Source organism: Elephantulus edwardii, unplaced genomic scaffold (assembly GCF_000299155.1).
Source record: "Elephantulus edwardii isolate Elephantulus edwardi_28Jun2011 unplaced genomic scaffold, EleEdw1.0 scaffold00177, whole genome shotgun sequence".
In the NCBI taxonomy this organism is placed as follows: domain Eukaryota; kingdom Metazoa; phylum Chordata; class Mammalia; order Macroscelidea; family Macroscelididae; genus Elephantulus; species Elephantulus edwardii.
In genome coordinates this window covers 5,466,792-5,483,282 of record NW_006399927.1, presented here as the reverse complement: position 1 = coordinate 5,483,282, position 16,491 = coordinate 5,466,792, and the positions used below count along the sequence as shown (strand labels likewise).

At 40.1% G+C, this 16,491-nt stretch overlaps 1 protein-coding gene across 1 annotated transcript in view; it reads right to left on the bottom strand.

Moving 5' to 3' along the window:
* Positions 1-15,079, bottom strand: part of SUCLG2 (succinate-CoA ligase, GDP-forming, beta subunit) — a 300,527-nt gene extending 285,448 nt beyond the window's left edge. Inside the window, exon 1 of the mRNA XM_006895952.1 lies at positions 14,914-15,079. Coding sequence (XP_006896014.1) covers positions 14,914-14,995 — 82 coding nt within the window. The 5' untranslated portion in view covers positions 14,996-15,079. The remainder of the gene's footprint in view (positions 1-14,913) is intronic.
* Between the last annotated feature and the right edge of the window lie 1,412 nt (positions 15,080-16,491).

Below are 16,491 nucleotides of genomic sequence, written 5' to 3'. Positions count from 1 at the left end.
GATGACCATATGATATATTACTCTGGAGATGAAAAGGTGAGGAAAAATGGAGTTGCTTTCATAGTTAAATAAGTCATTGCTAGATCCATCTTGAAGTACAATATTGTCAGTGACAGGATAATAGCTATACGCATACAAGGACTTCAATTACATAATAATAATTCTGGAACAACAGATGTAACTAAGACTGTCCCAGGCAAACCAACAGGGATGGTCACTTATGTTTACAGTCAGTTATGAACTCTTTGAAAGTTACAGGAATCATGAAACCGTTTGTTCTAGTTTATGGGAAGACATAAAATATTTTCTCATATGAAACTCTTGGAAGTGGTACAAAACTATGTCATAAAGGTACTGCTTCTTCCTGTAATAAAGATAAGATAGGTTGAGCGACAGCTCTCCCCCGATCCTGCGGATGCTGAGAGGTGGGGTGCAGCTCTTCCAGTAACAACAGAAACTATGCAATACAATGACAGCGTTTACTAATACGAGTCAGACACAGCCTGCAGATCAGGACTAGTGACATCCTCTAATGTATAAATGAAGAAAACAGCCAGTAAGGGATGAATCTAGGCTTTAAACGGATGAACCCAACTCCAAACCCCACCCACCTTCTTACTAACCACTCCAGTGAGGCTCCTCCTAGAAGGATCACTCCACAGTAGAATGTGTGAGCTGGGCCATGACAGATGCGGGGTAAGAATAATGACGATGCGGACAGGCACCCCCTCACCCCTACAGACCATAGGGCACACACATGCATGACCTCCTGTCATCCTTGCGGCTGCGGAGTCTGTTACAGCCACAACTCATGGTGATTCTCTGTGGCTTTCAGTGGAACTGTCCTCAGTGCTCCCTAAGTCTTTGTTTCTGGTTTGTTTTCCTTCTCCTAACTTCTTTTTTGTTTGTTTGCTTGTTTGTTTTCTGCATCTTTTGTTGTAATTAAAGTGAAGGTTTAAATAGCACTGTTTCCGCTTCTTCCCTGCAATTTTATTTTCGTGACTCCTTCAATACATCTCCGTGTTTTTAGTGATTCCGTGTGGGCAATCCCCTTACTGGGTATGACCTCTCATGACACCCAGCTTAATGTCGGCCTATTACCTTTTTCTGCAGGCAGCTCTGTTGGACTAGCGGGGAAGGAGCTGTGCCACCCAAAGAGAAGAGTTCAAATCTGTCAACTGTTGTGTGGAAGAAAGATGGGTAATCTCCTCCTGTGCAATTTACAGCCTCTGAAAACCTGGTGGAGGGTCAGCTCTATGTCAGTTCTGACTCTATGGCATGTAACATCATCATTATCTACTTCTTAGATTTCACTGGTGCAGTGATAGACCCAAGCAGATTTTAACGTCTGATATCTAAGAAGTCCAACACGAGGCCTGTCTTCCAAGGTACCTGTACCTGAACCTGGCCCTCCAAAATTCTGGTTAGCATTTACACATATTAAACATATTTGCATCACCCAGTTGCTCTAGAAATTCCCAGGATTCTGAAGGTTGGCTGACTTGTTCGGTGTCACAATGCTAACATGGTGGATGTAAGAACTGAATCCAAGGCCAATTTCAGAGTGACCTCCACTGGGTAAGAAGTACCACATGGGGAGAAGAACACAGACAGAGGCAGGAAGGAAACCACTGTGACACACTGAGAAAGACACACAGTCCAGACGCAACGCAGGGAAGAGCCCGAGGCTGTGCAATGTGCATATGGCTGTGTGTGTGTGTGTGTGTGTGTGTGTGTTACAATAGGTTTAATCTACATCTAGGAATGGAAAAAGACTAATACAGAATTTAGAGTAAGAGGAGAGTCAGAAAGGGATCTCAATTTTCTTATGTTTATGAAACTGATGTACAGATTATTTATAAAGAAAATGTATACTCATGTAAAGTGTTGTTCAGTGCTACACCCAGCACGTGAACACTCCTAGAAATCTGATTTTTGCATATCCAATGCTTTCAAGTGCTATTATTTCTCCCCTGTTATCTACATCCCATCTGCTTCCTTTCCCTGTATTAAAGTGATGAGTACATTCACTCATATAAAAGCCTGAAGATAAAAATAAATTCTAATATTTGTGACACATTTAACTTGAGAGAAAGACAAGTTTTTAAAATTCCTTGGATTGCTTAAGGTTGAATACAAGAAAACCATAAAAAAACGTAAAAACTTCCACAGAACTCAGGTAGCTGTGTACTTATCTAGATTTCATTCTAAGGTAGGTCAAGCCCTGCATTTTTTCAAACTCTCAATTCATTTCCTTATTTCTTTCTTTTGTGAAGTGTGTGTGTGTGTGTGTGTGTGTGTGTGTTTTAAGGTAACCCAGAAAACTCAAGCCTTATTTCTGAACATCTGTTAAACATTGTCTACTTCTGTAACAACCACCTTAGGGAACAGCGTAGTATCTTAAAAGCATAATTCCTCAGGTAATATTTATTCTGTGGCAGCTCAAAGGAAGAATAGTTTTCATTTTCCTTCAAAATTATGCAACTTTCAATTTTATATCTTGCCATCTCCCTAGAAAATATCAAGCACCAGGATACAAGTAATAATATATTCATTACCAAATCATCTAAGGAGCTGTATACCAAAAATAGTTTAGCGCCTGGGTGTTACTTCAAGAGTTTGAACAGTTTCATTTTTTATCTGCTGTTGATGTTTTTAATAGCAGTTATTATATTCCTTTTATGATAGCTAGAAACATGTTCTCAGTTCAGCTAAAAAAAAAGAGGAAAGAAAGCTTCTAAGAGGTATGTGGGCATGTATTCTGTTTGTCTCTTTAATCTGGATCATTCCTTGATGTATGTATTATGATCCCCAATTTCACAGTCAAATAAATTGTGGCTCAGTGGAATCAGTCAAAACAGAGCTGAGCTGAGAGCTCCGTTCTGACTGCAAAGCCCGTATTTTCCAAGCCAGGATGCATGGAAACAAATTTTTCCAAGATTCTCAATCGCCATCTACAGCAGAGACTACTTCCCTCTTCCTCATAAGCTCACTCACTCTTGTTCTCTTTTGCTCACTCACTCTCTCACGCATGCTCCTCTCTCCTCTTCTTGCTCTCTTTCTCTTACACTCTCTCCTCCCCGCAACCCCCCGCACCCCCACTCACTCTCTCTGGCTCTCTCCTTTTTCTTTTTTAATTGACTTTCATATATTTCCCTGCTTCTTAATGCTGTTGATAGCAACTTTTTTTAATTTTCTACTAGTTTATTTATAAAATTTGGATACATTGTTTTCAAGAACAAATTCTTGCCATTTCCCTCACCCCCTCAACCATCAAATTGTATAACTATGATTAATCCCTCCTCCCCCTGCACATCCTCATCCCTCTGCTTCCACCCTCTCCCACCATTCTTGGATTCTTATACTCATTCTTCAATAATGGTTTTATACAGTATTTATCTTTGTGAGACTGAGTTATCATTCAGCATAATGCTCTTCAGTCCCTCTCAAGGTAGGAAATAATTTACAAAATCATTGCTATTGCATGCTGCATAGTATTCCAATGTGTGAATGTACCATAATTTCTCAATCCATTGTTTGTGGTTGGACATTTGGGGTGTTTCTATGTTCTTGTGATGGTGAATAATGCTGCTGTGAACACTGGTATACAAACCTCAGTCTGTTCCTCAATTCTCAGGAGTGGCATCCACTTCTGAAATTGCTTGCCTCCAGAAACTCTATGAACAGTGCTCAGGTCTTTCATTCAGAGTTGCTATGAGTTGTCTACAACTCGATGGCACCTAACAACAATAACAATGACAACATAGAGCTACATTGGCCTAGTGGACAGAAAGTTATGCTACCACGCCCAAGGTGGGTGATTTTAATCTGCAGCCCTCAGGCCTGGTTCAAATTGGTTTTTGGTCAAACATTCGTCTAGGTGGTATAGCACTGGTCTGTGCATTGCTGTACAGAGGTAACTCGTGGTTGCTGTAATGCTAAACACTGTGATACTGATGTGCCAAATGTGATAATGGTTACCCATGGTGGATAGTGTTTAGTGGAGCTTCCCAATTAAAACATGCTTGGAAGCAGGAGTGGCATCCACTTCTGAAATGGCTTGCCTTCTGGAAACTCTATGAACAGTGCCCAGGTCTTTCGTTCATGGGGCACCATGAGTCGACTGCGCCTAACAACAACAACAACAAATTCCAAGTAGTGGAATTACTGGATCATACAGAATTTCTATGTTCAGCTTTTTGAGGAAGCACCGAACTACCTTCCAGAATGGTTGTACCATTTCACTATCCCACCAAAAACATAAGAGTTCCTTTCTCACTACATCCTGTCCAACATTTATTATGTGCTGCCCTGTTAAACTTTGCCACTGTTACTGGAGTGAGATGGTACCTCATTATGGTTTCGATTTGCATCTCTTTTATTGCCAGTGATTTGGAGCATTTCTTCATGTGTGTGTTTGCCATTCAATTCTCTTCCTCTGTGAAAATTTTTTCCATGTTTTTTGCACATTTTGTAATTGGGTTATCATTCTTTATCTTGTGGAGGCCCTGGAGTATTCTGTAAACTTTTGTTTTAAGACTTTTTTCTGAGATGGTATTACCAAATGTTTGTTTCCAGTCTGTAGGTTTTCTTTTCACCCTGCTGGAAAAAGTTTTAGATGCACGCATGGATTTAATATTTAGAAGGTCCCATGTATCAATTTCAGATTGTGCATTTCTTGTTGTATCTGGCAGTCTCTTTATACGTTGGACTAGCAATTCTACTCTTGATCCCAGTTTGCCTCTTATGAATGTTACCGTTTTGGGATTTACTCAAAGTGTCTGATTCACTCTCCCTCCTTCTTGCTCGCGCTCGCTCGCACTATCTCTCTCTCTCTCGTACTCTCTCTCGTTTTCGCTCTCTCCCTCTATTTCTCTCTCTCTCTCTCTGTCTCTCTCTCTTTCTTTTCTTGCTCTCTATCTCTTTCTCTCTCCTGCTTGCTCTCTCTCATTTGCTTTCTCTCCTCTCTCAGAAGCACAACTCTCTATGACCTACATACCCTGAGCTCCCTCTGTACACACTGAGACTATTTTCTTCCTCCTTTGCCATTCACTGTGACCACCTGATAATGCCAGTGGGAATCTCCAGGTTCTACATGTCTGTCGAGAGTGACCAGAAATAGATGGTGTATTTGGAAAAGTAAAAGGGAAGGAAAGCATCAGTCTGGGATAGTCCAAACAAGGCTGTTCACCCTTTAGCGGTCAGGGAGGTCAAGGCTTTATAAGATAGTTTGGAGGTATTACCTGCATAAGCTGTGGGGTGGAGGTAGGATGGGAGGGATGAGTATGTAAAAATTTCATTTAAAGGGCCAGTCTAATTAATCTTCTGTGTTTGTATCCCAGAAGTGGAAATGTACAGAACTCTCACTTTTCCTTAGGTCCAGGGCAGGGTTGAGAAGTGTTCCTATCTTTTCTAAAGCTCATCTAAAGTATCAACATGTCATTAACAACTGGTTTAAATTAGTTCAGGTTCATTTGGGCTGGCTTACCCTTGACTACTAAAGGAAACATTTATGGATCATACAGCATAGACAGTAAGCTAAGGTGATGGAGTCCATGCAAATAGCCATTTGCAATCCGTGTTCTTCTCTATGAGAGGGTGCAATGGGAACTATTCCCAGGTAATCACAAGGAGATAGGATGCAGACTGCTACACAAAATGATGCCACTGATCTGGGTGTCTGATTTACCACTTGGAGGAGGAGCAAGAACATTACCTTGAACATTGTCTGCAAATAGGAAAATGCCCCCCCCTCATATTTAATAAACGATGCCAAAGTTGCGGCTTGTATAACACAGAGATGTGTGACAGAACAAAAACTCAAGTACTGTCCAGTAGCAGAATGACAGCAAAGTGGTAAGACTGTCCTCTGCCAAAGGTTTCTGCCCGATTTGGGAAAATATGGCAGATCCTTAAGCTCCATTCTTCACAGACTCCACTATAGTAAGCCACTGCTTACATATTACTGCAAGTATATAGTATGTATAGCAACAATATGTTGATGCTTTATGCAATCAAGTCGGAACTGACTCATAGCTGACCCTCCAGGGTTTCAGAGATATGAAATCACACAGTAGGAGAATGTTTGCCCTTCTCAAGAAGAGCAGCTAGAGGATTTGAACCAAGTGCCTTTGAGAGAGCTCCTTACGAATATGCGAAGGTGGGGTGGGGCAAGATCTAATTCATATTTGGTCCAGGACTTAAGAACAGTAAATGACATAGCTGAGCCTCTACATCTTGTGGTTCCTAACCTTTATACTATAATAGACAAAGTACTAATCAATAAGCCTTTTATTTTAAGAATTCATTCCCTCTGTAACTTGATTTGTGCCACTGTTAGAACGTCTACTTGGAATATTATTGCTTTTAATTTTTGACTCATGTACTTTTAAATTGTTAGTTAAATTTGTGTCTTCTAGGCTGCCACAGTTCCATGATACATCTTCAAGGATAGGAACATGTACGGCTAAGCACAACTGATAACAGTGCATCTAAATTCCGAAATCAATCTCCACAATAGTCTATGTGTTTCCTATTGCCAAAGGGGCCCTTTAGAGTAGTGAGAGAAGATCTTCACCCTGAAATCTACGTCCCTTTTCAGCAGGAAGTAGCTAAGAGAATACGCCATCCCCTTTTCCTTATGAATCAGGGTGAAGTCTCTCTCAAGGAGGAATGATAGGGAATGGCAAATACACACTGACAAAGGAGATTAATCAGAACTGTCTTAGACAAGCACTGTGGCAATGGGATGATTAAAACAGACTTTCAAGGGGGGGAAAAAAGAGGAATGAACTGGGGGGATAGAGAAAATAGTGCGACAATGAATGAATGGAAATCCAAAATCTCTGTAAATATTCATTAAAATTAATAAAAATTTAAAAAATTTATGGGAAGATATAGTAGCTGGGGAATGGTCATAAAACAATTACACTTTAAATGTAGGGTATTTTTTTCATAAATGTGTAAATAAATATATTCTCATCCATATTTATGCAAGACTAAGTGAAATACTGCAAATAAATTAAAATATGAGTATACAGGGGGAAACGTTATTATTGTTGTTATTGTCGTTAAGTGCCGTCAAGTCGCAGGCGACTCATAGAGACCCTATGAAGGAGAGTCCTCGACGCTTGGGTGCCTTTCATCCTCTCTCCAGGTTCACAGGGTTTCTGGAGGCAAGCTATTTCGGAAGTGGATGCCACTCCTCCTTCCAAGCTTGTTTTAATCAGAGAGCTCCACCCCACTCTCTGTCCATGGGTAGTCAACCATTAACGCATTTGACACATCAGTGTCACAGTGTTCAGCTTCACAGCAACCAAAAGTGACCAGGTACGGCAACTTGTACACCAGGGCTATATGACCTAAAGGATTGTCTGAACAGAAACAATGAAAGACAGACCCAAGGGCCACGGATTAAAAGTCACCCACCTTTTTTTTTAAAATGTTATTATTAACACAAGTTATCTCTTGGTGATAGAAATGGAGGAAGTTCTTACTTCTTTGTGCTTTATTGTATTTGCAAAAAGGGAAATGATAAATATACTCCTCTGATAATCATAAAAGATTGATCACATTCAAGGTTTCTTTTAAAAGAGCCAGACTTAGGGGCAATAAGATGCTAACTTTCATGCCATTTACCTGAATAAATGACTTTTTAATGGATTTACCATCCTGGAAGGCCACCTATGAACATTCTAAACTTCCAAGGACACACTGGGCCAAGTCAAAGACCCTCAGAACAAAATATTTAGAAGAAAGTGCTGGGAAATTACAAACATGCAAATACAACTGACTTGATCACTGACAAAAAGGGAGCTTTCAAAAACAAATTAAAAAGTCAGTCCACTAAAGACACATTGAGAAGCCAGGAAGGTTACTATGGATACACAGTGGTAGTCTCACGGAGGCCTGGTGATATTCTGAACCAGCCCCTAAAATACAAGCTTCTCCTTCAGTGTCAGTAAGGACTGCTTAGCACAGTGCCAGGCACACGACAAGGGCCCAAAGGCCATCTCTTCATTAGTTAAAAAACGAGATTTAATTTTTGCTTATTGATACTGACAAAATTCAATTTGAGACATTTCCTTTCAAAGTCTCATTGTAACTCGTTTCTAAGGAAACATGAAAGGAAAATAAAACATCTGCACTCCCAGAAAACCTGCGCTGCCTACCCACAACCTAGCCTGACCTCACCCTTCATACTCTAGGTCCCCTGCTGCTTCTATTCATAAAGCACCATTTTAACCCAGAAAAATTCAAGATAATCAGAAAAGTCTAATTGTATTTGCAGGTTCAGAAGAAGAGAAAGGAGCTGAAAGGGAAGAGAATCTCCTTTAGGAAATATTATGAAGGGCTAGAACATGTTCAATGGGGTCTTCATAATTGAAGTTACCTCATCCTTAAGCTCACTGTTATCAAATCAGAATTGACTCATAGGTGACCAACCCTCCAGCAGGTTTGCTAACCGGTACTTCTGCCCATCTTTCTCCCTTGGAACCACCAGGGGGTTCGAAACAGAGGCCTGTGAGTTAGCAGCATAGTTCAATTCTGGTGCTCCTCCGAAGGGCATCAGCAAACAAACACCAGTTAAATGTTTCTAAATTGACAATATTTGCACAATACTTATGGTGTTGTCAGGCCTGTTATTAAGCAGTCTCTAGCTTACGAGTCCAGGGTCTTAGGCACAAGTGACAGAAATTAACTAGCTGACATTTTATGAAATAAATGACAGAAAAGGAGTCCTGGTGGCATAAGCACTTAGCCGCTATGCTAACTCAATGAATGGCAACGTGAACCCACCCAGAAGCTTCCCCCAAAAAAAAGCCTGGAGAATGTGCTCCCATAATAACCCAAACACACACATATACACACACACACACACACACACACACACACACACACACACCCCGCCCCGGGCATGCTTGTTTACAAAAACACCTAATGTCACCACCATTCAAAAGCAAGAGTCGCTTGGTAATACAAACAGTTACACACACACACACACACACACAGAGTAACAAAAAGGTTAGTGGTTCAAGCCCACCCAGCACCTCGCCAAAATCTGTGCTCTGCTTCTGTAGAGAATACAGCCAAAAAAACGCTATGGGGAGGTTCAACTGACTAGGTGTCACCTAACTTAATAAACAACAGAAATCTGGGCTCCCATAGCCAAAGAGAAGATTGGAGAAACAGACCCAGGATATGCAGCCAGAAACAGTCAAACCATACCATAGACCTACCCTCTGGTGAGGAGACCCCTGTTGTTCCCAGAAAGATGGCATGTCTTCAGTCGTTCGTGGACTGACTTGTTCATAACTCTTATTTCTTTGCATTACTGACTTCAGATTCAAAATACTGGGCAGGTAATAATGCTGGTAGAATGGAGATTTACTAAACAGATGTCAGTGTTACCTTTGACTGCCATTAAATGATCACCATACCAACACAAAAGGTACAGGGTTTTTATGTAAGATGTTACATACAATGGGATATGACAAAGCCACAGTCAAGGAGGCTTGCAAAATATTTAATTGCCAATAGGATTAATAGTAGACATCAATCAGTTTTCAACAGGCAGCAGTTCTCTTTTTCACATAAAATACAATCCCTTAATGATGTAAGTAATTCATCAGGCTTTAGGATATGATTATATAAAATGAGTGGAATAAGTTATCATGTTGACGAATGGAAGCATGTTGTAGCTGAAAGCAATCCAAAGCCAGCCAAGTTCAATAAAACCTCCTTATCTTCATTTTAGGATGTATGTCATTAGCTCAGAGAAGATTAATTTCTCCATTCATATTTCAATTTTCTTTCTGGGGAAAAAATATAAACCAAAACCTGTGACTTTTTTGAAGTACAATCTTGCTGCTTAATCAAATGTTGGGATTCTCATGTCAACATGAATAGAACATTTAAAAATTTTTATGAAGATGCCAAAATCATAAAAGGTAATGGTCCTGGATAAATTTCACCTTTTGAATTATTTAAGAAGCACATTCACCTTTTCAAAGAATTGAAAGGGCAGCACACAGATTAGTCCGACACCTAGTTGCTGTCATGTGCCTTCAAGGAACTAACAGCTGATCCTCCAGCCGGTTTTCAGAGGTTTAAGTGACAATGGAGTGAAATGCCCATCTTTCCCCCATGCAGTAGCCGGTTGATTCAAACTGCCTGTCTCTGGGCTGGCAGCGCAATTCCTTACCCACCTGGCACCAGAGCTCCCTCACATATACATACTAGGGGTTCCATAAATATCTGCTGATTGTGTAAATCAACTCAATCTCTCAAGAGGAGAAGTACATCATAAGCCTCCAGAGACAACTGCAGGCAAAGGAGATCTTTTCTTAAAGCTTCATTATAAACAGTAACTTATACAAATGCTTGCAGAAATGAGTATTATATACATATTAAAAACCAAACTAAATTTACATTCTCAATCAGACATAATCCATTTTCTGTGCAAGAAAATGATCACACTTAATATCTTATCACTATGTACTGAGTTTCAAAAATAAAAGGTTGCATTATCCATTTTAAAAAAAGTTCAAATTAAGAAGCTTCCCATAACTATAAAGCAAGCCATTTTACTGCCCAGAGATATAACAAAACGCATCATTAAGAAAATATCTGCAGATTACCCCATTCCTATAAATTGTGCCTTAGAACCTGCCGTGACTAGTCTTAATTCAATCTTCTAATTTTATTAATATGCATTTTCCATCTTAAAAATGCTGACCCAGACATAAAAATCTTCTAAGAATATCATCACCAAGTTAGCAAAGAGGAAAATGCTTGAGGAGGGTATTAAATCTAACACAGTTGGGTTCAAATTCCATCTTTGTTGATTATTAGCTGTATAATCTTGACCAGTTTTTTAACCTCATCTTGCCCGTTTCCCTCATTTCCAACTCCATACTGAAACCAACAGAATTTACCAACTGTGATACATATGAGAGGCTAAGAAATAATGCAGCATGTCTAGAAGCTGGACGGCCAGAGGTGACAGCAAGAAGAGGATGAGATGTGGGTAATCAAGGGCACCCTTAAGCAGCTGACCACCCAACAGCCACCCAGGAATGAGAGGTAGGGCACAAAGGAACGAATCTGTAGAATCTTCCACAAAAGAAACTTCCAGAAATCAGAGGGATGGCTATCACCAACATTTATTTTAAAAATAGTTTATGAAATGTCTCTTCAGTTCAAAATACATTCAAATACGAATGAAGCAGAAGCTAAGCAAATGTATCTTGATTGTTTACAAGCCTTTCTAACTAAAATAAAGAACTCTCCTAACACATGACTGACCGGGTACAGATTATCTTACATGTCTCATTTACCTGTGAATTTAATCGTGACAAAGTGAGCCTTCTAGAATCAGACACCATTGACAATGATGACAGAAAAAAAATTATGGTGTACTTTCTGCAAATCAGGCACATTATCTTTCTATGTAATTTTCCCCATTATGATATCGTAATTATAAGGTTAAAAAAAGTCCCATTTTCAGGAACGATGTATGTGTAATTCAGTCTTAACTCAAATCTATTTTAGTAAAATCCCAATGATGCTCTTGGTTCTCGTCAATCTTACAGTGACAAGAACACAAACACGGTACAGTTTTCTCAGATGGTTTTGGTTTTGTGCTCTCCAGACAGCCTTCGGTGTTTATCACTTCACTTCATTTGTAACTAACTAGACATGGTATGGGAGCCTTCAAGGCACATGGGTTCAATACTGGCTGCTAACTAAAAGGCAGTCTGCTCCTGGAAAACTCTGCAGTCTAAGGAACCCTAAAGTCTAAGGGCGGTTCCTTTTCTCTACCTTCCAGGGAGGCTGTGAATGGTTGTGAATGGTTGGAGACTTGGTATCATCCCCTTTTCCAATACTATTAGGTCTCCCCTTGGTTAAAAATCATCTATTGCGCAAAGAAACCCATTCTCCTCACAGCATAAAGGGAGGATTACTCATTCATTCATCAGGGGAGGTGGCTGGGTTAGTTGTCTAAAATCCCCTTTATCTCTAAGCAGGATAGAGAGGCTCCAGCAGCCAAGCACCTACAGGAGCATCTCAGACACGCACAGGCAGACGCAGACACACACACACACACACACACACACACACACACACACACACAGTCATTATTTTCATTGGAATTATCCTGAGTTTTTTAAAAACTACTCAATAACAAATTCTTTTCTGTTTGAACTTTTAAATTTCATTTTATTTGCTGACTCTTTTTCCTCCATCCCCCACAACCCTGCAGATACAATTCACCTAATTCCTTTAAAATTCTACCTTACAAGCAAGGTACACAACAGCAACCACAAAGGGGTGGCTGAGTAAATTAATGAAAAACAAAGAAAAGACTAAGAAGTCAATTAATTCCGTAAATCTAAATCTCCATGGAAAAATCTGAAAGATAAATCACCTCATGTGATTTATTGTGCTCTGCCACGGGGGAAATAGGCTGCTTCTGGAATCCTCTTACCATGGGCCCTCACACCTGGAACACTGGTGTTTCACAGCATTTATTAATGTGGAAAATGAAGATCAAAAACCAGCTTGAACTTTGCATTTCTTTGCTGTCATTTCTCCATCCCTAAACCACAGGAGCATCTTGTGAAAAGGGGAGTGTAGTAAGCCATCCTGAGTCTATGACCTCAGCTCACTGAGGGATTCTCTCAGCCAGGTAAAAGGTCTTATTTTACTGTTTCCTCCCACCATATAAACAAATTTTTATTTCTTAAAATGTCTACATTTAGCATCTAAAAAGTAATCATAAATTTACTTCTTTCTAGCATGTAATTTCTAAGCAAAGGCCTCCCTGTTTCCCATGGCTGTATCCGTACTGCTAATATAAAGCTGGCATTTAATAAATATCTGCTGAATGGAAATCTAAATGTATGTTTCAGATGACAAAACAGAGAAAGAATCAGACACTTGGGAGCACTCTGTGAAAGAGAGATAAAAGAATAACTACTAGTGGAAACATCTAAGCATTTACACTACAAAAACAGTGTAAGGTTGAAACAGGGAGCCTATATTAATCTTGAGGAGTCCTGGTGGTGCGGGGGATTAAGTGTTCCGCTGCTAACAATAAGAGCAATGACTGGATTCCCCCAGCTCTATGAGAAAGAAAGATATGCCAGTTTGTGTCACTAGGGATTAGAAGACTTAGAAGCCTGTGAGGGCAGTTCTACTCTGTTATGCGGAGACGCTCTGAGTCAGAACTGAGTCAACATCATTGCGTCAACTGGACATTTACCACTTCCTCTAAACTCTGCTCCATCTGAAGGCAAAGCATACCCATCATTCCATGATCCAGATTTAATCTGCCCAATATGACTGGTCACCAGTGGCAGGCGCTTTCTTTCTCTCTCTCTTTATCATCAATCAGAACCAAGTCATTACTGACTCTTCAGAGGATATTTAGAGGCTTTTAAATCACATGGGATGAGACTTGTCTGTCCACCCTTCTCCTAAGAAGCTGCTGGTGGATTCCAATCACTTCTCTATGCGTTGGCAGCTCTACTCCTTAAACACTAAGCCTTGTAAGCCTATTAGACACTTGAAATGTGGCTAGTCCAAATTGGATGTACTGGAGATGCAAAATACAAAAAAGATTTGCAAAGACTTAAGACAAAAAAAATTAAATAGCCCATTGTTTTATTGTGGTTGTTTTAAGTACAGGCTTAAAAAGGATGATGTTTTCATAATACAAGGATGATTAAAATCAGTTGTTAGAATCAATTTCACGCATCTGTTTCTACTTTTCCTAATGTGACGGTCAGAAAATTTAAAAAACATATAAGTAGCTCATTTACTATCCCTCACCCTAGACAGGCTAATCTCCCCTGACAAACATCCACGTGTCAATCACAGAGCAATGCTTACTGAAAACAGACTCAAGGCTATTGTCCCATGGATTCTAACTCATGTGACCCTCCAGGGGGTTTCAGAGGCTGCAATTTTTTACAGGAGGAGACTCCTCGTCCTTCTACTGCAGAGTGACTCGTGGGTTCAAGCTGTCAGTCTTTCAGTTAGCAACCAGATCATTCATTACACACTATGCCTTTAAACCTTGAAGACCTAACAACAGGACCCAAAACCCAACTTCTCAATCCGTGGGGAGACTGCTAATCTGTCCACCAAGTAGCAGGCAGTTTACATGTGTATAGTTTCCACTGAAGACTTACAGCTGCATTGGGAGAGGAACACTTGGTCTTGAACTCAGATAAAGAAACTGAGCTGCAGAAATGAGAAAGCACCTGTGCAATGTAAAGAGCGGTGAAGTCAAAGGTCAAAACACTGCGCCCAAGTCAATTTGACTTCCAAACACACAGGCTTGTCCTGTTCTCCAGTCACACAGAGGAAACCTCACCATGTAACAAGATGCTAAAAGGATGGCCCGTCTCTGGCCTGAGCTCTCTTCTCACTGACACTCTTCACCTTTCAGCCATGTTCCTCCAGCCTCTGAACCACAGAGGAGGGAACGAGCTTTAAAGGACTTAAAAAGACTTGGAAAGGTGGCCAGGCAGCAATATGCTGCTATTTCAAATAAAAGAATAATAATAGTGGATACTGATCAATGATGATTGATTTTATAAAACACAAGGTGTGGGAATGATCGTATGAAAAATAATGTGAATGATGGAAATTGTAAAATATGATGTATATGAATGACACACAATATATACAAACTCTGTATTTAAATCAAAATAAAAATGATTTTTTTAAAAAAATCAATCATTTTCTCATTGTGCTTTTCAGCATTTTCCAATTCAAAGGTCTCGACTGTATTGTTCACTTTTGGTAAAATCCACTAGTTACGTTTTATATCCACTGAGAAACCACAACCTGTGGCTCGACCAACTTGGAAGCACATATTTCACCTGCTATTAAAGAGCTTACTTAGTTTCTTCGCTGCCTCGAGAGCCTCATCTGCAGTGTCTACCACAAAGAATCTCTGCACCTTCACTCCGTTGTCCGACATCAGCTTCTTGCTCTGGTATTCCTGCAGGTTCAGCCATCTTCGTGAGGTGACTTGAATTGCCTAGGGAATTTGGGAGAGAGCAGCTATTAATAAAAAGAACTAATAGTCCACTTACATGGCCCATTTAACAGACACCTTCAATGTCAGCAACACAGAATTTAGAGAAGCAAAAATTAAGCAAATCAATAAAAATTCTTCATGAAAATGACTTTTTGAGGAAGTGCCAAAGTGCCTTCTAGAGTGGCTGCACCATTTTACAATCCCACCAACAGTGTAGAAGAGTTCCTATCTCACCGCATCATCTCCAACATTTAATTTTTTTTTAATTTTCTGTGTGTGTGTGTGTGTGTGTGTGTGTGTGTACCATCAAATTGGATCTGACTGGTACAGGAGGCGATTGTTCCTCCTTCTTCAGCAGAGCATCTGGTGGATTTGAACCACGCACCTTTGGGATTGCAGTGCAGTTTCCTGCCACTAGGCCACCAAAGCTCGCCACCTCCGACATTTATTGCTTGCTGTCCTGTTAAACTTCACCACTGCTACTGGGGTGAAATGGTATCTCATTGTGGTTTTGATCTGCATCTCTTATTGCCAGAGATTTTGATCCTTTCTTCATGTGTTGGTTGGCCATCCAAGTACCTTCCTCTGTGAAGTCTTTCCATGTCTTTTCTTGGTGTGCTACTAGTCTTTTTCTTGGTGTTTCCTCAAAAAGTTGAACATAGACATTCTATATGACCCAGCCATTCCACTACTTAGAATCTGTTGTTGTTGTTCTTGTTGACTGCCATCCGGTTGAGCACAACTCATAGTGACTCTATGAACAAAAGACCTGACGCCTTTATATAACAACTGTTGTTTCTCCAAGTTCATAGAGTTTCCAAAGGCATGTGGTTTAGGAAGTGGATGCCACTCTTGCCCTCAGAAAATTAGAACTGAGGCACAAACAGAGATTTGTACACTAATGATCACAGCAGTATTATTAATAGTTTCAAGAATAGGGAAACAGCCCAAATGTTCAACCACACTCGAATGGATTGAGAAATTATGGTATATTCACATGATGGAATACTATGCAGTATGTAGGAACAATGATTTTTTAAAATACTATCAAACTTGGGAGGGTCTGGAGAGCATTATGCTAAGTGAACTACCTCAGTCCCATAAGGACAAATACTATATAAAATCATTACTGTAGAAACAGATAACTAGTAAAACATGTATGAGGATCTAAGGGGGGGTGAGAGCAGATGGGTGAGGATGGGGGGAGGTTAATCACAGGGTCGCTCGCACTCGCACAATCTGATGGATGGAGGGTAGGGTAGGTAAAGGAAATAGGAAAGATCCATGTGAAAAACAACACACACAAACTTTGTAAATAAACCAGTATAAAATAAAAATTGTATTGGTTGACTCTGGAGAACATTATGCTGAGTGAAATATCCCAGTCACAAAAGGACAAATATTACATGATGCCACTGTTGTAGAATGGGACTGTC